General features: G+C 30.4%; 1 protein-coding gene across 2 annotated transcripts in view; it reads left to right on the forward strand.

The window, feature by feature from the left end:
- The window catches only part of LOC108911529 (solute carrier family 41 member 1), a 134,216-nt gene that overhangs the window by 46,892 nt on the left and 62,607 nt on the right, over positions 1-24,717 (forward strand). Inside the window, exons 1-2 of one of the 2 annotated variants that reach the window (XM_018716496.1) lie at positions 8,239-8,303; positions 13,617-13,726. In XM_018716496.1, coding sequence (XP_018572012.1) covers positions 13,687-13,726 — 40 coding nt within the window. In that variant the 5' untranslated portion in view covers positions 8,239-8,303; positions 13,617-13,686. Of the gene's footprint in view, positions 1-8,238; positions 8,304-13,616; positions 13,727-24,717 lie in introns of those variants that run through there. The other variant, XM_018716495.2, reaches the window with a different exon arrangement.

The raw sequence follows: 24,717 nt of genomic DNA on the forward strand, positions 1-24,717 counted from the left end.
TTACAAAAACTAATATTTATATAATATGTGTCAGAACGGTACCGCTGTTGTATCACTACAATTATAAGTGAAAAGGTGACATTTTTGAAATGTATTTGCTTCTTTGATTCATTGGTAGAACTGATTCATACGTCAAAAAACTTGACAAAGTCTGTAGCAGTGTAAAACCACACTGTTTACCAATAAATTCGTGAATTAATTCATGAAGAACTTCGTCAATTTATTCATCAAAAAATTGTCAATGTAAAACAGCTATTATTGTGTGACATATTGCTTTTCCATGGTACCTACTTATTTAAAATGCCAGTACGGTAAATAGTATATAAAACGTAGATATCACATTAATTGGTATTGTATATACTGTTTTACTAAATTGTATGCCTTTTATAATGGTAAAAAAATTTAAAATTTAAAGCTGATTTGAAACGCGATTTTATTGGTGATGACGTATTACAGTAGTAATAACGGGCTAAGTAATGTTGGTTGCGGTAATTTGCCACTGCGACTGTCATTCATGTTCACATGCTGACATTGTTGACGTTGACGCCGATCGATAGGAGTGGTTATGTTATATGTTACATTTTACTCATGCTATGTAAATGTAAGTGAAGTTATTAAAATTACAATCGTTAACTTTCTTCTTTATTTATCTACAATTGCAATGGCTACAGAAGGATTTATTTACATTGCTGGTGCTTGCTTGAGCTTCATCATCTTGCATAGATGTTAATACTGTTGTTGACTCTAAAATATTTTTTACTATATATTGTCTTTGTCGTTTTATACAGAAGCCTCAGGAGTATTTGTAGCTCTCTTTCCATATTGTTGATCTTCAGAAATATGTGGAACCACATCTTGTTTTAGTTTGATTTTTCCATTATTAGTTTGAAACGCACATAGTTTTCCATGTCTTCTTCTAACTAAAATATAACAAGAGTATTAAGCACCTTGTACAAATTATTATGAAATTACCTACTTACATTAAAGTTCACAATATTCACAACATAAGAAACTACTTCGTGATTTGGGCGTATCGCTTCTAGCTACTTTAAACCACTTGAACATTCTGGAATAGTCCGTGGGTACAGTTATAAATTGTTTATTTGGCTTATTTATTGAAGTGTTTGTACAAGATGGTAAAAACACCACTTATAAAATTTGTTTGTTGCAGCCATCTTAATCAGTTCACACTATATAGAATGTTCATGCCACAAAATATAAAAAAGATCTCGCGCGTGCGTTGACATTGACAATACTACTTTGTTACGTCATCATCGGTTATGCAACTTACAATACACCACGCAAATATGTTTTCGCGGCAAATGTTATGGCTTTAATTTGGAGATTAAATTACGTTCAAAATAGATAAAAAAATACCTAATTAAAAAATATATATGGTGTTATCATAACTGAACTCTAGAAACATTATATATCATTTTTGAAAAAAGTGATAAAACCCTACTACAACCCAATAATCCTTTTTAAAGATCTATTAAAAAATATTTTTCCTTCTCCTTTCTAATGCGACAAATGCCCACTTAAACAAGAAGTTGTTAAAATGGTAAAGAAAGTTTCATTCTTGGAAATTTATTTCGTATATTTTGGTTCCATGTCATCCATATTTATAATATTTGCCATTATATAGGGCGTTTTATATTAAAATGCAATTAAATGTATTGTAACAACTGTTGTATTTTTCCGGTTGTGTTTTGTCAGTTGCAAATTGCAAATGCTTTTTAATTTCAAATGGAACACCCTCTATTTTTGCTCCATCTATTCTAGAACTTCTCTCTAATCTTGTAGAACCTTTGAAAGTGTTAAAAGTTACAACTTTTGATAGATATTGATATTTGCAACGTCACTTAAAAATATGATACAAAAAGCCAAAACATAATAAATATCACCTGTTCTAAACTTTATTTGCACATCATTTTAACGTGGCTGAAGTTGGATTAGACTTAGACTTAATATTTAAGCTTTTACAGTGAATCAGATAAGTCATTTATAAACATTATTAGTAACATTAATTCCCATATAGATAACACGGGAAAATTGAATAAAAGAATTAATATTATACTGTATGCCGTATATAGGAAATAAGTTAAATAAAAAAACTAAGCGGACGATGTACAGGGTGAAAAATTAATGCTATTCAAAACGTAAAAACGATTTTGCAATAGTAACTAATGTGTTGATACACTAATAAGAAAATATTGTTTATACCAGGCTTGCCTTTTATATTTCGGGAATGAACAATCCTGGTGCTGCTATCTGACAACCGATGTCCCTGACGTAAAGTTAGACTTTTTGTCGGTATACTTACTCAGAACGTTTTTACGTACAAGCGTTATTTATGTCGTTTACAATGACTTAAACATTCATCTTGTGAACATTTCCGTGTGATTATTTTTTCGAATTGGATTATCTCAACAACAGTGCATCAATGAACTTAATTCGACTTTTGGCGATCATCAGCACCATCAAGAACCACTGTATATCGGTGATATAGGGAATTAAATCGTGGTCGTGGTTCGCTCACTGACCAATTTCGTGAAGGTCGTCCAAAATCGGTTGTTATTCCAGAAGACATTGATGCTGTGCGTGAACTTATATTGCAAGATCTCCATATGGCTTATTGTGATATTGAGGCATCCTTGGACATTAGTGGGACCAGTATACATTCAATATTGCATGAACATTTGAACACTAAAAAAATTGTTAGCGTTGGATCCCACACAATCATGGACAAAGCACTTCTAAACAACTGGTCGCCTGTTTCTTTGAAAAAACCGGACATGTGGTAACTGTACCATTAGTGCAACATCGGACAGTCGATACTGAATGGTACGCAACCATTTGTTTGCCAGAAGTCTTCGGAAAAATAAGAGAAACCAACCGCCATCATGGATAATGCGAGCTTTCACATCGGCTCAAACAAGAGACTTTTGAGAACTGAAAAAGTTGAATTGATGAGTTATCCGTCGTACAGCCCTGATTTGGCACCCAATGGCTTCTTATTCCCGCACATAATAAATTACGACGTCAACGTTTTTTGATGCCCGAAGAAGCGGTTGATACGTTCAAAATGCATGTTTTGAAGGTACCTCAATCGGAATGGAAAAGTTCTTCGAAAATTGGTTCAAGCGCATGCAAAAGTGTATTGTCCTTCAAAGAGAATATTTTAAATAACAATAAAGCAATATACGATGATTAATTTCTTTTTTGTTCCCTATTCCGGAAATGTTAACTTCAATTTAAGATAAATGATGTCACCTCGTCTTCTAAATTGTCAAAGTGATGCCCATCCAATAATTATTATTAATATCAAATTGTTAAATAAAGTTATGACTTGACTAAAAGTTATTCAAATAGGGTGTGTACTAAATTTTGGACAAAAAGGTTTTTCAGGAAAATTTAAAACATTGTTCAAATTTAATTTTTCAATTTTTCTTAAATATTTTGTGATTATCAAATGAAGTTAAATAATGTCCTTCAATACCAAAAATCTAGGTATGCAAGAAATAATATTGCCCAAACTAGCATAGAGTTATATTAGCAATCTCTTAAACAATTAGTAATTACTTATTACACAAAATAAAAATTAAATATTATTAATACAAATAGTCTAAAAATTATTAACACAAAAACACAATCCCGACATATCGAAATTGTTAAAAAATTACATTATTATTTTTGAGAGAAATATCTTGTATTCTTATTGTTCCAATATCCCTCTTGACACGTAAAAATGCCTCCGATAGAAAGGTCTTACTATTTTTACATTTGCTTAGGCTTGCTTTTTCTAGTGGTCGTGTAAATTAGAGCTGGGTTGCTCGTTCATTTTGGATGTGTTGGCACGTGCGGCACAACTCATTAAAGTGTGCCGTTCAATGCGAGTCGTTCATTTGAACGACACGTGCAAGATGTTGAATGTTGACTATGCTGACAATTGCTCAAGTAAACACTCGTCTCTTGCTCACTCCTGCTCTTTCGAGTTGTGGCTGTGCCTAATATGCACAACTGGTGGGAGGTGGCACTTATTCAGAAAATGTTTTGACAAGTAACAAAATCGTGTTTATTACAAATGACCCTATTCGTTACACCTTCCTTCGCCTTCATATATAAGGATGGCTAATCGATTTTATGTTATTTTTTTAGAACTGGGAAAACTCCACCTAAAAAAAAACAACCATTTCTCTCTCTATTATTCTTTTCTATATAATTTAACAACTCTTATTTACTACATGTCGTCGCATCATCTGTGCCGTATGAGAGGATTTTTTCCAAAGCAGGATAAATTGTTTACTGCTAAACGAAGTAGTTTACAAGGTGAAAAAGTCTCCCAAATTATATTTTTAAATTATAATTTGTAATATAGGTAACTACATAATTTGCAAACATTTTTTTTAACTATTACTTATAACTGCATTTGAGACGATTTTGTTAATTTAATAATTTTTCCTTTTATTTATACCTACGAGAAATAAACTTTATTCTATTGTTAATATCTTGATAATAATTTATTGCAGTTTTAAACAATTATATGTCCTATTAAAATATTCTACAGTATTCTAATAATAAACGTTTATTTTTACAAAGCGGCTCACTTATTCCTAAATTATATTTCTGCCGTGGTAGTCAGTCAACGTTATATGGAGAATTCACACATCTGTAGTCCAATCGTGAGTCATGGTATTTACCTCTGACTCTGGAGCTGGAGTGGAACAATCGAGCTCGGCTCGTTCAATGTTCAGTGCTCGCTCAGTGCCGGTATGAACGATGAACGATTAGAATAATAATTTGAGATTGACCCATCAAAGGCTACTAAAGAACACTTCAGAGGATCACCATTATCTGAGAAGCGGTTCCGTTCGTAGTTGCTTTAGCACCAACAAGAATCGATTAACTTCGGGGCGATCCTTGGGATTTTGATAGCGGATCCGCCCTCACAGAGCCCAGCCCTAGAACAACAAGGGCAGGTCAAAGGTTTCTAGTCAAGGCTAAGGAAATGCAAGATAATTCTGTAACTGGCAGTGCAACCCGAAATACTATTATAATTTAAATATACAGGGCGTTTTAAAATGTAACGTTCATTTGTTTTATCCGTTATAAGATTTTGACGCTTCAGGAAAATTCATATAACTTTGATAGGTATATATGTTTTTCCTACGAGCGTGTGCAAAGTAGTATTTTTCCGCATGCATTTCCGTACGCAAAGTTACTTTTCCGCACGTCGCGTTGTGCGGATAATTTTTTTTCTCCACTGAGTGCAGAAAAGTAAAACTACTCAACAATCTTATTGGTAGGGAAAATTTATATTTATTTAGTAGTCGTATTTTATGCAATGTGAGGAGCCGTTGTAAGTGTATTCGCTTTTACCTTTAATCGTAATTCCCGATATTTGTATTTCAACTTAAAACAAAAAAAAACTAATATTTTTTAAGTACCTTGTATAAATGATTATAATATTGTCAAGCAACAATAAGTGCATCTGTCAACTTTGACACTATAGGTTTTTTTTCGTGAGTGAATATTGGTGAATACGTCTGACTTGTAGTTACTGTTTCTATCTCTTTTAATCTTATTTCTAACCTTGTCTAACCTGAACAGATCGCGAAAATGTATATATTCACTATTCAGTGGTGCAGGCAGCCTGTCATATGTACTTTGACGACTTTGACATATGGGTTCTAACTTCTAACCAGTAACCATAATTTGTCATCCTTTATTGCTTCCAGTAATCTAGTGTTGTGGGAATTGGTGTTATCTCACTACATAATATATGTATTTGCATTTGCTTCAAATAATACTGAAGGAATATATCAATGCTTTCTTGGAATATTTTTAAGTGGCAAATTTAAAAAGCGTGAAAACTATGTAGATTCTGATGTTGCAAGATATGCGAATATTCGACATAATCGTTATCATAAGATATTATCTCTGGCCTAGGTCACAAAAAAAAAGAGGATAATCCTGAAGCAAAGATGATCGCAAATATGTCCCATATAAAAAATTAATCTTACCATTAGTAAAATATTTGCTGTGTCAACGTCTACGTTTACTAAAACATCTGTGCCTCTAAAGTTTAAATTTAAACTGACCACTTCTACAGTAGTATCAGAATCCATTATTTTGCTGAACGATTTTTATCCTCATTCAAATAAAATGTCAAAAAGAACAAGGTTAAGTTACCGGCTGACAATACTAGTTGAATATACCAACAGAATATTCAGCTGAAGGGTGAAGAGTTCAGTCATTTGATCTAAACTTGTGACGTCACATAGTAGTTTAAATGACTGACTATTCTCGCAAAAACGTAATATTCACTCATACTACACATACTACAACATACGACTTCACTCGCGAAAAAAAGCCTAATATGGTGCCAGATTTTTCCTCCGTTTCTATGACAGCAAAAATCTACAAACACCGACGCTTTTCTTCCCGCCAAATAATAAAAAGGATTAAACGTTGTTAAAATGAGCAGCTCTGGCGAGGAGCTACTAGATTTCATCTTATTGTTAGAGGCCGCAAACTCTGCAAGTTTAAATTTATGGCCCGCTAAATCTGAACAAAAATATGAGAAACAATATAGGTAGACATTTTGAATACTACTTGAACAAAGGGACAAATAGTATCAAGGGGGAGGTGTTCCTATCATATTTTACAGATTTACGAAAAACATTTCAGCCAAATACTTTATAGAGTAAGTACTCTTATGTTAAAAAGGGTTTTCAAAGTAAAAAAAAAACTTGGGTTTAAATCGATATTTTAAGCTAACATCATGTAAAAAAATCGAAATGTGGGATACCGTCCGAAAAAGTCCAAAAGTGAAGTTTCCAGATTTATGGAAGAAGCACCTTCTAATAAAAATCGCCACCATTTTTGGGTTGGCCAGTGCTTGCAGGCGCAATAAATTTTGCAAGACAATCACAGAGGATAAAGGAAATTTGTTAGTCGTCAAAATCCCTGACAGTAAAAACAATACTTCAAGAATCTTTGTAGAATCTAATGAAACAAATAAGGGACATTATTTACAACTCTGTTAAAAATATGCAAATTTGCTAAAACCATACACTCTGCACAGGCGTTTTTTGTGCAGAATAGACAAGGAGCATGCATTACTCAATGTGTTGGAATAATTTCACTCGGCAAAATGCCTTCGTAAATAGCTACATATTTACAATTGAAAAATCCACAGCAGTACACAGGACATCGGCTACCATGTTGGCCAATTCTAGAGCAGCAATACTAATGTCAAGCGACTGGCTGAAAATCGACGACTGTCGCCGAGAGCTACATTGATAATTCGACAAATTAAAAAAAGGATATGTCGAATTAAACATTGGCTACAACTGCCCTTCTGCATTAAGTCAACCTTCATCAAGCCATATGAAGAGCTGCTCTTCAACCTTCATCAAACCATGTGAACAACTACTGCCTTTCTGCGTTAAATCAACCTTCATCAAGGCACATAAACAACTGTCTTTATGAGTTAAATAAAAATTCATCGACCCGTTTGAATAACTGTCCTAAGTTAAATCAACCTTCATCAAGCCATAATATTAACGTCAGTGTTCATAAAACCGTACTATTAAATGAACTGACCGGATCTGCAGTCAATTTGTGAAATGTCAATAATTGTTCTAAATATTATGAATAAATAATTCAATGTTCTATTATTATTTTTTATTGTTATGTAATTTTTTGTTGTATAGTTCTTTCTTTCAAGTTTAATTAAAAATTATTGAACAAACTATCATTTTTTATTTTTGTTGTTATCTGATACGAAGTTCGTAGGAAAAATTTTGTTTCTAACACGTGCGCAAAGTACCTTTTCCGCACGCAGAAACTTATCCGAACTCCGCTTGGCGTCGTTCCTCTAACTATATTTGCGTGCGGAAAAGTAACACTTTGCGCACGAAAATAACTACAATAGCAGCTGTACGTAGGGCGCAAAATATAAAAAAACACAATTGGCATAATTTTTTATTTGATATTACCGCTTTGCTTAGAGGTAGGCATATTACATCATTCATAGTTATTTGTTGCTTATCTGGACCACTGTAAAAACTTCAGTATTAAATCTAATCCGACTTCAGTTACGTATCATTTTAAACATGCACTACATAAAAAATATATATTTTTTTATCTACTTTATAACTCAACATATAGCCTTGCAAAACAATTTTGATTGCTTTTGTCCGACTGAATTCGGTTTCGACTGTTCAATAATTTCATTGCGCTGGTGTCGCTAAAAAATCTGTGAAGAAGCGGAGTATGTCTATATTTTTCAAGTCTAGGTAAGCTAGTTCAAATTTGTTTATATTTGATTTTACTTATTTACATGCCGCGCACGTTTTTATAAATATTTTTGAGCATTTTTATTTTTTCTTTATTGTATTTGATTTTTTTATTTGTAACAATTAAATGACAATACATTTTTGTGCTGTTTTGTTGTTCAATAGTTGATAACTGTCACGGAAGCGCGCAAACTAAACTAATACACTTTTGTAGTTGATGTTTTCAAAAGAATTTAATGTACATATGGGGTTGGTCCAAAGATGCATAAAAATATAAATTAATTTGTTATATTTTTTTATTCTTTAGTATTTTAAATTTTCTATTTTATACACTCCCTCTTTGATTACGAAAAAATATATGTACAAAGTTGAAAAATAATCGCAAAGTCTTTGGGCGAAAATAGGCTGTATGTTTTCTAAGAAACAAATTGTCGAATTTTCAATAAAAGAGGATTTTTATTAGTAATTGTTAACTATTAACATTATATTACAAATTTACACAATTGATTACAATTTATACAGATAATTACAATAAGTGTAAAACTTTACTAACAAACGGTATTTACAATGTTGTATGTAACTTTACTACAGCTTCGTTACATAAATTCACATTTGGAATCATATTTTTTTTTGTAAAATACACATAATTGTGTTAAAAAAATAATAAAATCTCAAAATTTAATAGATTTTCTACGAAAATATCTATATGCTCTATATTTTTTACCACACTGCTGTCGAAATTTTCTTAAATACTTTTGTAAATATTTCCAAATTTTCTAGAAATTGTACCGAAAAAAAATAAATACCACAAATTATTACACATAAATTCTATTTAAGCAATTATTACATTCATGAAAGTTGCAAAAGCAACGCACATAAGTATGGGAAGAAAATAGTACAATCTTAAAATAAAACGCAAACAATATTCAGACGTAGGTAGTCAACAAATGAATTTGGACAATTTTGTTAAAGAGCATTGGGTTTTATGTCTTTATACAGAGTGTTTTGGATAAGAACCGACACAGAGCAGGGTCATGTAGGGGTAGAGGAACCCAAAATGTGGCGATTTAACGCAACTTACTTTTATATTAAGCTACACCCCTGAGAAGTTATAGGCTTTGAAAGTTACACTTGAACTTAAAAAAAAAACAAATTTGGTACACGGTGTGAGTGTACCAAGAGAATTATCAACAATAAGTAGAGTGCATTTTAAAGAGTTGATAAGGGATGATGCATCATTAAAGTGTGACAGAATTTTTTACCCGTTTGCTGACTTAAAAAATTATGACTTTATTTTATGGGGAATTTAATTCTAACACTTTTCTTACTCTTGTTAATTTTCAAAAACTTTGTCGTTTTCAACAAAAACACGAATAACTAATAATACGTATTGTAGCTGTGTAATTTAAATAATCGAAAATTCCAAAGTTAGCTATGAATTTAAACGTCAAACTTGACGATCGGGAAAAGAAGTTAGAATAAACCTACCTTTATCTACACTGGCTTTATATTAAACGTACAGTGACCTCAACGGAGTCCAAGCATTTTGCTGCCGCCATTAAACGGCGAGTGTCAAAATCGATAACATTTTCTATATATATTTTATTAAATTATTTGACTTTTGTAGCACCAAACACCCATCCACTTGTACCTACATAAGTTATAACAACCGATATAATTATATTTTTGACTAGTATCTTCTTTTATTTCATAGTTAATTCAATTAAAATGTAGTAGTCCAGTCTGAAACATTTTGGCTACCAATTTTTTCGGATGGAATGAATTGACGTGAAATTTGAACTGTAGCTAGTCCAAGAAACAAAAGTTATATAGTGCCGATGTGTGCTTTTACTCTAGGGGTGGATGCCACCCCTTCTGGAAGGTGGGAAATTTTTTATTGAAAATAACCTCACTATCTGATAGAGTGACGAATTCTAAGCAAAAAATTGTTCTATAAGAATTTTTTGTACAGTCAATAATTTTTGAGTTATTTGCGCCTAAACATGTTCATTTTTAGCCCAAAAATGCATGTTTTTGAGCCATTTATCGCGAATATCTCAAAAACAACAAGTTTTATCAAAAAAATGATCATAAGCAAAAATGAAGGTAATTAAATAGCAAAAAGATTGCTTTTTTAAATTTTTGTAGGTAGTATAGAACCCGAGTTATGACTCCCAGAAGTTTAACGTCCTGTAGCGAAAAAATTAAAGGGTTTGCTAGGAAAACTTATATAACGCTTATAGTTCATGAAAAGACCTTTAAATTGAGTGGTTGTAAAAGTCGCTAGCATGAAAACTAATGAAGTTACAATCAAAATAAAATGATTGTCTTGATTTTTGAGAGAAAAAAATGGTATTAAAATTAATGACTTGATGGAAAAAAAACAATTAAACGTATTCCTTCTGCAATTTATTTTATTTATAACAGTAAATTCTGGGAATTTGAACGATTTTAGAAGCCTAAATTTAAAAAATATTTCATTTACTTTTGAATAAAATTTTTAATTTTTTTAAAAAATAGCCTTTTTTCAAAATATTTCAAAAACTAACAAAGTTATAAAAAAAATGATAGAATAAGAAATTGTAGGTTTTTTCTTACTGAACAATTTGCTTTTTTTTAAATTTTTGTAGGACAAAATTTGACTGAGTTATGACCAATAGAAGCTCAAAACTAAGCTCCAAGACTGCCTTTCCTGAGCCCTTTTAGCTTACAAATCTAAAAAACGAAGGGCTCAAAAAAACTGAAAATCACAGAACTTAAAGTGCTTTAAATTCTCTACAAAATTGTTTTTTTGAGTATCTAAATTTATAACGTTAAAATCACAAAAGTTATGGTAAAAAAATTATTCGCATTTTTTCGGTAAAATTTTTGGAGCGGGTAAATTACCATCATCTTTGTTATTTTGGAGCACTTATGAACTGATTTAAGTAAGTACTTTAATAATATACATACACACACGTATCCGAGTTAATATGTATTTGATATTAATTTAATAAAAAAATATTAAGAATAAATTCAATAAAATTAAAAAAAATAATTATATCATACTCATAATTTTTAGGAAATTTTTCTATAAGGGGTAGGGTTTTTTATGAGGGGTAGGTCTTCCATAAGGGTTTTTTGGGTGGATGAATAGTTGCAATGTATCATAGATCATTTGAAAACCAATAAAAAGTTTATAGTTCAACATATGCGTACCATTAAAACATCTCAAGCTTTCAATAATATTTTTTTTTTATTATAAGGAATGATTTTTAAGGGTTGCAACTTTGTAATTAGTCGTAAGCTTTCCAATGAATAACAAAAAAAATGGAATACATTGTGAATGCACCAAAAGAAAATTTTAAACTGTTAAAACCTTTTTTTCCTACTTTTTTGGCCATTGAAGGGTAATTTTTAAAGATTTTTAAGGGTTGAAAAGTAATTAAATTTCATAAATTATACTAAAAAACTGAAAGGAACTTTATCCAACATATTTGAACATAAATTAAATCTTTAAAATACGTAAATCTGTGATTTCGCATTTTTTCCGTATAAGGGTAGTTTTCACCCCCAAATAGAAAAAAAGCACACATCTAGACAATATAACTTTTGAAGTGGGGGGCTCATCAGATGAACTTGTATGCAAATTTTCAGGAAAATCCATGCTATCCGAAAAAATTGGAAGGTTTTACCTTATTTTCGCCTTCAGTGACTGGACTATAGGTAAACGCCAAAGTATTGTCGAATTGGCAGGGCTTATGCTTCTATTGATGCCGCTGTATTTTATGTAACCACTGTAATTGTATCGACTGAAGTAGAGACCTGTATACTATTTCGTTACTAATTTTGTGGTTGTTATTTCTATGGTGACTATGTCCTACCTACCGGTCCTATCCCTAATCTTAGGACATATGAGGGCTCGACATTCTTAAACAAATCGAGACTTTTGAAATATCGACAATGACTAATAATATAAAATTATGATTTTTAAGTTAATTAATATTCTACTATCAGAAAATTTGGTAGACATATGAAATGTTATTAGTATGCGTGGTATTATTGCACTATGGTTTTTGGTACGAGTGTTTCATTTTTTCATACTTCTAGGATGAGATTGGAATTAGAATTAGAACTCTATAATAAGTGATCACAAAATATACAGAGTGTTACAATAAACTTGCTGTGAAAAAGTGTTTTTAGATTTTAAAAATTCCTCTAAATAAAAAAGTTACAGACGATTTTCGAAAATGCCACATTTACTTTTTTTTAAAATAACTCAAAAAAACCTGAAGGTTAGGACCGGTGTGCAAACGCCATTAAATTAGCAACAGAACTGTCTAAAACTTTCTCCATTAACCATTTTCCTATCTCTTATAGTTTCTAAGATACATGCATCACTAAAATGGTCCACACTGTATATTTGGACAAAATTTAGGAAAAAAATCAGTTTTAAACTATATTTGAAAATTTCAATTTTTCCGCAATTCTTCGTCATGCATGAATTTTTGACTACAAGATCATGTTCAGCGCATCGAATTCTTTCGGAAATGATATGTGGGTCTCTTGGGTTTGGACTTTTTTGTGTGCCTGTGTTATTAATCTTTGTTTGCCTGGTTTCTATGATTAATCACCTCTCGCGTACTAATTAATTTAAGTAATTTTATCGTCAACGTTAAAATTTTTACTCCTTTTTGCGCCAATTATATCAATATTTCGAAGCACTAGCGTACAAAAATGAGTATTTAAATGATTATTCATATTTCAACTTTAACAAGATTTGAAAAAAAAAGCAGCCTAAGTGATAAGTCGATTATGTTCAAGAAAAAATTATTATTTCCGACCAAAGAATAGGTGGCCAGCGTCCCGACCTAAATTTTTGCAACACCCTCTATATTTTGCAATTCAAATTGATTGTTTATTATTGATTACTTTTTACTACTAAAAACCAAATACAATAATACCACGCATACCAATAACAGTGTACGTATTTTGATACACTGTATATTTTAATAACAAATTAAATGCTTATTCCTTAATAAATCTAAACCGTGTTATACAATTTTGTAGTAGGTATCAAGTAAGGCATTCACACGCATAAAAAGGAGAGATTAGTCTCGGGCAAATTGGTTTGATCTTACATATCTGTTTATATTTTGGTGTTTACTACCCATAACGATATTTTACGCCACTGGACATGGGTAAATGGAGAAATGTTGAGCAACGATTTTTAACTTTTTACCGCGGACAGCTTGATGAAATCGAATAACTATTTAGTTCTATTGTCTAGTTACCAGCCGATTCAATGTATTGCAAGGAATTTCTGTTTTGCAGGCACTTAAAAATCCAGATTAAATCTTGCTTGATGCAACTAATAACCCAAGGGAAGAAGAAATAAGTGAAAATGGTATATGGTGCTGCATCAGGGATATACACTGTATACGGTGAGTAATTTTACTTTTATATTCATATGTTGTTTCTGTAGAAGGGATAAATAGGTACTGTCACAATAATAATAATTTGCCGCATTAACTTCTGACACATTTGTGCAAGACCGTTTTGAGTAATACTTATTTAAACGGTATCATTTGATTGCAAAACATTGGTGATCTAAGAAATATTCAGTTGTTTCATAATAAAAAAATTGTATAATTCTCAAATCTAGAAGTTTGTGCACCAAAATTCGTATTTTATATATTTATTTATTTAACATTTCTAATTTATGTCTATATGAACGCCATTTGCTAAAATTATTTCTAACTAAACGTGTGTTCAGTTTTGTTCCGGTGACTTTTTTAGGTTTAATTAACGCAATGTTTTTTTGTTCGAACAAATTGTCTGTAACAGTGTATCATTTTTATTCAATTTAAGAAAGTGTAGTCACTTATGCGTAAACTTAAAAAATATATAAAAATTCCATTTCAACAGTAATCAAAATTTTCCTTTCTCTGAAAAATATTTATTGCGTATTGCATCTGACCTTTTCTTTTTGTTGATATGTTTTTAATTTTAAAATGCTTTTCAATCAATTATTTACTACATTTAAAAATGAATGACAAAATGACAGCAAGTGCCTCTGTTTGGCTACCAAAACATTCAGTATTTTACTAGTTCCTCACAGAAGAGTAACAATAATTGACGGTGACATTTACTACTCCAGGTTTCAAAACAGTCTAAGCCGTTCTGGAAATATTTAAAAACTATAATAAATAAATAATTTTTTTTACAAACATATTTCACAATTTTCAAATTTTCGATGTTTTGCAAAAAGAGTAAAAACAAATTATTGCACAGTCTGTGAAAATATGTGAATTATTTTTGTAACAACTGCAAAGACAAATATATAATTGATTCTTTAATAGATCTTTTTAATAATGACGTTACATTTGGCATATACCTTAATAGGCAATCTCATAATTACGGCAGCGTTATAATCATAAAAAATATTTTAATTTTTTACTAGAGCGAATTTAGAACTTATGTTTAGGTACTTTATTAATTTAAGTCAGAATTGAAAATTTATTTTAAAATTTGTATTAGGACATTATTTGAGGTTATAAACAGATTTGTTTTATAAAAATGTTGTGTAAAATAATAAATAATGGTACTTCTCTTTTGAGTATGTTCGTGTTTTTTAATTTATGAGCACCCTGTAATCTAAGATGTTTGTATGACAGTCTCATTTTTTCGAGGAGCAGAAATTTTTATAAAGAATGACATTAGTCAAAAACAAAAGAATTTCTCCTCTTGTCAACTCCATCCGTGGATACACTGTATATACATTATTAATAAATTTTATTGTATTTAAATTCCCAAGTTTTTACTAAATTATTTTATTAAAAAAGTAAAAAAATTAAAAAATCTTATTTTTTGCTTTGTCTAAAATTGTTTATTAACGATTTTTTGCATAAAATTTTCCTTTTATTTCGATGAGAAATTCATTTCTCTATAAAATTTTTCCTATGAACTATACCGAAATTTTGCTTCGTTTTCGTGCAAAAAACTGCAAAAGTGCTTTTTCACACATATTTTCAATTTCAACCCTCTAATTTAATAGCACCCCACAGTTTTTTCATTTTCAATGACCCTTCCAACAAGTCATGTGATGAAAATCCTTGAACGTCTTATTTCCTTCCCTTTTTGCAAAAAATGAGAAGTAAAACGTATAAGTGTAAACGCGACGAAAATCGAAAAATTTTGAGCGGGCATATATCAGTCAATTTTCATCCAAAAATACTCTACAATCTTTTGTTTTGAAGGAAATTTTATCAACTTTTTGTTCTATGAAGCAATGCCTATACCTATCTCTGCTCAGAAGAAAGTTATTTGCATAAAAGTAAAACAAAAACAAAAAATTGAATTTTTTGCATGTTTTTGTTTAATTGTTTTTAATATATTTTGCAATAAATAATTTTTTTAAATAAGCTATTTCGATAGAAAATGTCACTATTTACAAAATTTTTCCTATGCAATACCTTCAAATTTTGCTTTGTTTTCGAGATATACTCAAAAAACCGTAAGGGTTGCATTTTCTCTCTATTCTAATTTCCACCCTCTAATTTAATAGCACTCCAAGGTTTTTTCTTTCTGAATAACCATTAGAACGATTCACTCAATAAAAACCTATCAATGTTGTAGTTCCTTAGTACCCTGCTTTTTAAGACATAATCAATAGCCTGTTCATAAAGAAAAACCTTGCACTAATTGAAATTTTTATTTTTACTTCCTTAATTTTTGTCCCTCAAAATTAATTTCAATGGACTGTTGAATTAAGAGTGCAATAAAAGTTTGATTACCATATTAGAGAGACCTTGAAACAAATTGAACTAAATTATTAAATACTGATTTGTAAGCAATTATCAGTTATAATTTTAAAAGATACTCTGCATTTTTTTCTATATTTATTGGGTATTTTTTCACCAGCACACAAAAAAGAGATAATGAATAACGAATGGAAAGACGAAGAAAAATTGACAGAAAATAAAAAATAGAAAAACTGTAATAAACGAATAATTTTTCCATCATTTTTATTAGAAAGTGCTGTGTACAGAGTTTGATAAAGCAAATGGGAACATTCAAAAAATGAAATAAAGTTGGAGGTCTGATTATTAGCTCTTCATAGGTCAAATGAAGAATATTTGATTATTAAGAAAATAATTTGATAAAATTCAAGCAAAATTGGTACATAATACAAACTGATATTTGACTAACTAACTTTAAAATTTTGTATATTTTTCAATAAAAAATTACTAAAATTGTCTCATCACCTATTATCCGAAATAAATATTATTCGAAAAAATTATATTACAATCAGAACAACCAGCCACTTCTGTATCAATATTATCTTTTAGTGACGACAGAACTTAATTGTTACGTCTGACAATGAGTTTGTAATAAGTTATGTCAAGAATGGACTATGATAACATTCCTTGGTACATATTTTTGTCTTGATTTATCTATATTTTATAAATTTCTTTAATTCCGATATATTAAAATTATGTTAAAATATGCGTAATTTACATATCGGTGTAGGTAGAAAATTTTTCCCCTTTTGATTAATATTAATATTTAAAATTAAATATTTAAAACTATTAAAATTGCATAACATATTAGATCAAAATATTTGGTTATTACGTAATAAACTAAAAAAAATCTAACTCACATTTCAAGGCGATAGAGATTTTGCTCTAAATGACCGTTGATTGCGGTACTCAATCAATCGACGGGCTTTTTGAATATATTATTCAAGAATACCTACAGTACATTTTAGTTAAAAATGTCATATAATACTCGTCTTGTTAAGGTTCAAATCTAAACATCAGTAGAAAATTAAAAAAAATATTTTACATGAAACCTTCTAAAGAACAGTTGGTTTTTGCTATACTGTCCGAATTTTATGACATAGTTCATACAATAAAAACAGTTACAGTAAGTTTCTAGAGATGTTATATTTTTAACTCTATTTACTTTATTAAAATAATTCAAACAATTTGTTTTTAAACTATCAAAGTTAAGCAATGTTGTTCAGAAAAAATATCTAATTCCTAAGACAATACTTCTATCTGCTGATACAGTAAACAACTGCTCTCTGGAATTGGTTTACTGCGGATTCCAGTAATAGCGTACTATACTTGCTGAAATATTTATGTATGTTATTGAGAGTTTTTCGTTGGTTGGTCCTGCGTTTTCATCTGAATCTGGTAACTCGAGACTTTCAGCTGTGTTCTTTTTGTATTAGACATGTATTGTTTCTTTATTGTTAAATTATAGACCACTTTTGTATCAGCTGCATAATTGTAGTGATACCAGGGCAATTCGGAAGCTAGATTTGGAATCCAGATTTGATCCCGAGCTAACAATAGTTTGTAACAATAAAAATAACTATTGAATGTAAAAATTTAGTTTAAATTATTTGTGTATACCATTGGTTAAAAAACATACATTGAGCTGTCTACAAGTACCGATGTGTAATTGTTTAGGTATCGCAAATATTCGGGGTTGACGATGGATCTTATCTCTTCTGAGTGATTGCCATTCGGCTTTTTCTGGGATGATCTCGGTTTCTGATTTCAACTACCTCATATATTTGATGGTCGTTGAGTGGTTTCTGTCAATTTCAGGCTGATTTTCCAGGAAATTTAAAACTTCAGTGATTTTCTTGACGATCCGCAGCGGTCTTCGTCTTGTTGTGTCTGGAGCAGTTTTGGCCTCCGGCGATTGAATTCGAAACATTCGTGAAAACTTTGAATCTCTACCGTTGTTGTCTGGGTGGTTTATACTCCAGTCGAATTAGAGTTTGAACGTGAAAAAGTTATTAGTAGACATTTTATTGCACTATGACGGGGAAGGGTATGTAGAATGATAATATCAAAAACGTAAAGTGACATTAAGTTGACAAATAAGTGGCAAAATTACATATGTTTTCACTTTTTTACTGTCCATGAAAATCTAGACAACCTATCGAAAAATTAGTAATTTTATGTTGTATTACCTACAACTTAAGGTGTGGCATTTGAATCTGACTCTGTCGCAGAACAATAAAAGCTAAAATATTTTAAAAAAATATGCAACTGGCTCAAAATTTACAATACTACTATTTGCTTTTTTCATAAAAAAATTGTTTATTAAAATAAACGCATTACTGTATTCAAATTTTAGTGCACAGGATGTTCAGAATGTAGGAAAATATGGAACAGACCGATACAAATAAGTTTGCATTCGCCTTCAAGTAGAGCTGCGAGAAATTGAACTGGAGCTTTCCCTTGTCGCGTCCAGTGCGCATTTCTGGGCGGAACTATCTCAGACGTAAATTTATTGTTATCGTTCTTGTATTTATAGAGCATACGCTTATACCGATTTATAGACGTTCTAGATTTAGGTAGATGTTTTAAGTTTAAGAATATGCATAAAATTATGTTAATTCTTTTTAACCAAAATTTAATAACACGACGTTTTTTGCCCTTCAAATCTCTCACATAATTTCTGTAACCGATCGATTGATTGAACTTTATATATAAATAAATGTATAATAGATATTCAATTATTATTTTATTTTTCATAATTTAACTTTTTCTAAAATAATACAGAAAAAAAGCAATTTGCACTATTACACGAACAATTTAGTTGTTTTCTGTACATTTAACCTTTAATAATAAAACGATAGCGGTAGACCAAACCGATAAGTGTAGGATAATGAAATATTATTTATATATAAGCTCATGGCTTGATAGATTTTCAATTTATTTGTCTTGAAATCAAGTCAAGTTCTAGTCAAGTAATAGTGATCGAATATCAAGTAGTTATATTTCAAATACTTGAAAAATTAAGAAATTATTCAAGACTACAAAGATAAGATATTAATCATTTCTATATTCTTTACATACAAGTACTTTTTCAGTGGCCTCGTTGTAAATGGAATTAATATGTATTAATAGAATTATACAGGATGTCCGGATACTTGATACAAAAAAGTGGAGTACAAATAGATGAGGTCAAAATAATCAGTTCTTCATATAATTTTTTTTCATACGGGCCTTCGTTAATAAATTACGAGCCTTCAAAGGTGAAAATAAAAAAGTTATTTTTATATAGTCTCTAAACTATTAACTTCAGCATGATGTAAATTTGGTGTTCGAATACACATGCGTACAGCTTGTTTTTGATTTTATAAATGAAACTTCATTATGCCCAGAACGTCAGGGACGGACTATGCCCGATGGTTAACAACTCAGAATTTTTGTATAGATGACGATCGCAATCTGCCTGTATCAAAAATAAGTTCCATGAAGAATTTGCCAACAACAATACTCCCTTGGTTCAACTCGGTAAAATTAACAGTTTAGGAAATATTTGTGATTTTATGTCACATTATTCACATCGAGCGGCGCCTCCACCATTTTTTGTAAAATTTTCAGTTATGCCAAAATTCACGCATGATTTGAATTTTGCGCCATTTGTACGGTAAAGTGTTGCCAATGAAAAAAAAGGGTTATTAAAAATGGAGCGCTATACGAGAAACAACGCGTTTTCATTGTTGAGCAATAATTTAAAAATGAGGGTTTGGAAGCTATAGTTCGCATATTTTCGTACAAAATAAGGTTAGAATAGTGATTTAACTTCGTCAACTGTGAAGTCTAGAGCGAATAAAGTTCGTTGAATGAATTATGGAAGTGGATGCTGATTTTCGGACAAAATCATCTTCAGGTTCATTTTTATCTTGATGGCTTCGTTACCAGATAAAATTGTTGTATTTGGGGTTCAGAAAATCCACGAGTGATGGTTGACAAACAAACGCATCCACAACGTGTCACTGTTTGGTACGGATTTTGGGCTGAACGCATCATCAGGTCATTCTTCTTTGAAAATGCGACTGGACAGTTAATGCTCGCTATTGTGACATGATAATCCAGTTTTTTGTACCTAAATAGCAAGATATGAATGTAGACGACATGTGGTTTCAACAAGACGACACCATATGTCATATAGCCCGAGAAACAATTCATTTAGAGCATGAGTGATTTCCTGGTGATGTAATATCCCGTTCTGGTGATAAGAATTGGTCGTCCACATCATGCGATTTAACGCCATTGGACCTTTTTTGGGGAGTTTTTTGAAGTTGAGGTTTATGCCAAGAAGCCCGTTACCATCCACACCTTGAAGGAGAAAATTGAGCGCCATATTAATGAAATTCAGGCGCATTTATGCTAAACGCTTATATAAATCGACAAAAAAGTTCATATATGGAGGAAGAATCAGTAAAACATTTACAATTTTTAATTAAAAACGTTTTTTATCAAAATTGCTTCTTGTGTGAATTTTGGGGCATCCTTTACAATTAATTTTATTTAACTTAAGTTATTCATCTACTTCTGGAAATATCGTCGTGAGCCGTTTAATTTCGTAATGGTATTTAAAACTTTTATCTCCATCTTTATCAGTAGGAACATCAATGATTTATTGTTTTACCATATTTTTGTAACAGTTTATCTTTATTGATCTGTTTTGTATTGAAATTCGGAAACTATGCAGACAGGGTTTAATACCGGGAAAGTTATAATCGGGATTACCGATTTTTGTTCGTCTGAATAGCGCTGAGGACACATGTACTGATATTCGTCAGTTATCTCTTAAGCTATAGGCTATACTAAAGAAAGATTTCCAAGCTATCATTAATAATTATCTAAAATAAAAATAATAAAATTTAATCTTCAAATTGCATCAATGAAAAAACACTTACCTGGTGTTTTAAGATCAATAATAGGTATTGTAAATCCTCAAATAATGTATATTTCTTGTTCTTGTTTCTAAGAGTTATAACATTGTTGTATACAATGATCAACAAGAAATTTGATCATAAAAAATTAATTAACCTATTTCTGTATATTCAAGCAGACTTTTACTAGGAATACACGGAGTAACTTGTACAGTGTGACTCAATTTGGTTGGGGACACCTCAGAAACATATAAAGAACTGACAATATCGAGAATCTCTCTTTCTATATATTTTTTGTATTTTGTATTTTGTATTTTTTTATTGTACCCAAGACTGGACATTACATACACACTCTTACTTGGATCTAGGATTATTTCATAGGCTGCTACGATTTTTTGAATAAGAAGAATCAGCATTCCTCAAAACCTCCGTTTACCAAACTTGACAGTAACTGATTCAGCGGTTTTCTTTTAATAGAGAATTAATATTTTAATAGTAAAAATTACCAGTTGCGGGTGCCCGCTCAAGTTTGTCAATGTTAAATTCAATTAAGCCATGAAAACAATAATTCTCCATGATGTTGACGGTTGACATTCACAAAAGCTAAAAATTGAAGTAAATTAAATACACCCCCAATCATGAGATTGGCACAAAAGAATACTTGTACTTTTATGGATGTACGAATATTTAACTTAAGACATCCAGATCGAAACATTTGTGGTAGCAACGTATATCCTATTAACAAATTATTAAATAATTTGAAAAAATTTCCAAAAAGTGTAGTTTTTTTGACAGATAATGTTCATCAAGTTTGCTTTCTTTAGCTTCATATACATGGAAGATAAAAAAGAAAAACAATTTTGTTTTTAATTTTTGGAGGGGCGTAACTTTTCAAGCGAGAGTTTTTTCAAAAAATTTTACTCCAAAAACACCTAATAATTTTCATCAGAGAATCGCCCATTACATTTTTTTGGTGTTATTTAGATACACCCTGTATAGGCCAATATGAAGAGCGATTTGTACTGAAATGTTCCAACTTACAATTAATAAATTTATTTCTTTAAACATAAATAAATAATATAAATATTACTCTTCAAATGGTTAACACAGAAGTAAATACCTATTTATACATTCAAAAATGATTACTTTTTTGTTCATTTTGCACAGATTTCCATAATTCTTCCATACTGCAATTAAATTAATTAGCATTAGTATTAAGTTATAATATGTTTTATTAGGTATTCGAACAATTTTCTACTAAGTATTAGAGTTTTCGTGTGTTAATAAATAAAAAATATGCGTACCTTCTTCAAACAATTTATTTTCTTAAGTATTAATTAATTTTACTATAAATAGAAAATAATCCTTGATTTTTGATGTACTGGACTCTGAATTTATTACACTATTTCAAAATACACTTTATATTTTAAAATGCAGAAATTAATTAATCGTGTTTGAATTTCGTAGTCGTTATCCAAAGTAATGTAGTAATTATTAGAAACAAGAATATGAAAAAGTTTGCAGCATTAATAATACGCAAAGAATAAATTAAATGAGTAGTTTATTGCTAATTTTATTATTCGTGTATTTATTTAAATTTATTTAATTTTATAATAATTAAAAAACATTAAGCCAAGCCAAGCAATGTAGAATAAATTCGTTATCAGGACGCGATATGTATAACTTCATTTAATGATAATTTTATGAAAAGCTTTTAGAATCACTCATAACTTGAATTAGCTTCCCTTGATACCTTTACAGTACAGTAAAACAAGAGCTAATTATAAAAAAACTGGTTCCGGGAAATTAATAATTTGGATTTTGTGTACATATTTTGCGTTTATTCATATATTTGTAGATGTATAATACTCATTGTGAGGTAATTAATTTCTCAATGATTTCTAGAATCTTTATTAATAGAAACATTGGTATTTATTATTTAAATATATTTTATCTTTATATCATAAAACAAAAAAACCATAAAGATAAAACTAAAGTTTAATCTTTATGGTCTTATATTTACAAAACAAAATCATAAAGATAAAACTAAAGTTTATCTTTATGGTTTTGTTTTGTATCGAAAAACGGAAGATTTAAAGATAAAGTTTAATATCAAAAAAGCTATAAACGTTATTATACAATTTTATTTGTCTGAATAACGTTAGGATCACGTAAAAATGATAAAAATTAGTTCATCTCGATCTTCAAAAAAGCTTTTCCTTGTAGAAATGGAATTATCAGATAATTTACAAAGCAGGAATAAGTTCAGTCATTTATCATGGATGAAATTGATGTTAGCCTTTCAAGTTTTACTACATTATTTAATAATTTCGGTATATCAGATATGCATTTTCTTATTCTCTTATTCTTATTTGGATACATCTTTTAATTTAGATATTTATTAATGGATAATTAGTTTGTCTAAGCAGTTATTTATTTAAAATATCTAGATATTTGGTATCAGAAAGTGTATACAGGGTGTCATCTAACGAATGTTACATACTTCAAGGGTATAATCCAGAACCCAAATGGTATCGATTTAATCAAACTTGCTTTAACGAAAAATGTCGCAAAAAAAGTAACAGGGTGTTAAAGTGTATTTTTTATCTCTTGTTTTCTCTTTAAGTCAAAACCCATTTAACCCATTTGAGCAAAATTTACTGTTGCTGAGTTTCTCTTCATGAAGTATGCAGTGACTATGTTCCTATTAGGTTAATCATATAGGCCGTTCATTTTACTACAACGCTTTGTGAATATTCTTCTACAACTTTTTTGTACGTTTAAATTTTTACACGCAACTATCAGAAATAGGTAGAGAATTTTATTTTCTACATGATAGTGGTATATGTACAGAAACATTTTAGTGGACGCGCTGCTAAGAGAACATATGAAGAACTTTATCCGAATCGCAGACAGCCTCGTCATATATTGTGTGCTTCTTTATTCACCAGATTCCGAGAAATTGGAAACTTTCGATCTAATTTACGAAATGAAAGGTACGTTCAAAGAAGGGTACAAGGCGAAGAATAAATTCTATAAAGAGTAGAAGAAAATCCCGAAATTAGTACCTATTCGTTGTTTGTAAGAAGTCACAGGAGTTGGCCGCAAAACCGTTTCAACTATACTCCACACGGAGCAGTTGCAGTATTTTCATTTTCACTATGTACAAAATTTGCTTGAACCTTGGGATTAACGTTTTTCAAATGAATTCTCCAGTTACATAACAGGGATCACACTTTTCTTGGGAGAATTGCCTTTTCAGATAAAACTGTTTTACCCGCAGAGGTGTTTTTAATTGGAAAAACTCTCACGTGTGGAGAAAAGAAAATTTACACGCAATAAAAAGCATCATTTCCAACACGAATTTTCAGTCAACGTCTGGTGCGGGATTATAGAAATTTAATTTTGGGGCCTATCTGCAAGGTCGAATCGACCCATTGATAGTAGACGACAAATGTAGTTCATACACGACGGTGCGGTGCCCCTGCTCATTACAACCACTTGGACATTTAGTTCAAACATTTCCAAACCGTTGTGTTGGCCGTAGTGACTTTCCTTTGCCTTCTCGCTGTCCGGTAGACATTTACTTTTGCTAAAATTTTGCTGAAATCGGTTATCTGGGTTCTGAGTTAAGGAGAAAACAAGAAATAAAAAAATAAACTTTAGCACCCTGTAACTTTTTTTGCGACATTTTTCGTTTAAGCAAGTTAATAATAATAATAA

The sequence above is a fragment of the Anoplophora glabripennis genome, unplaced genomic scaffold, assembly GCF_000390285.2.
Source record: "Anoplophora glabripennis isolate ALB-LARVAE unplaced genomic scaffold, Agla_2.0 scaffold557, whole genome shotgun sequence".
Lineage (NCBI taxonomy): Eukaryota > Metazoa > Arthropoda > Insecta > Coleoptera > Cerambycidae > Anoplophora > Anoplophora glabripennis.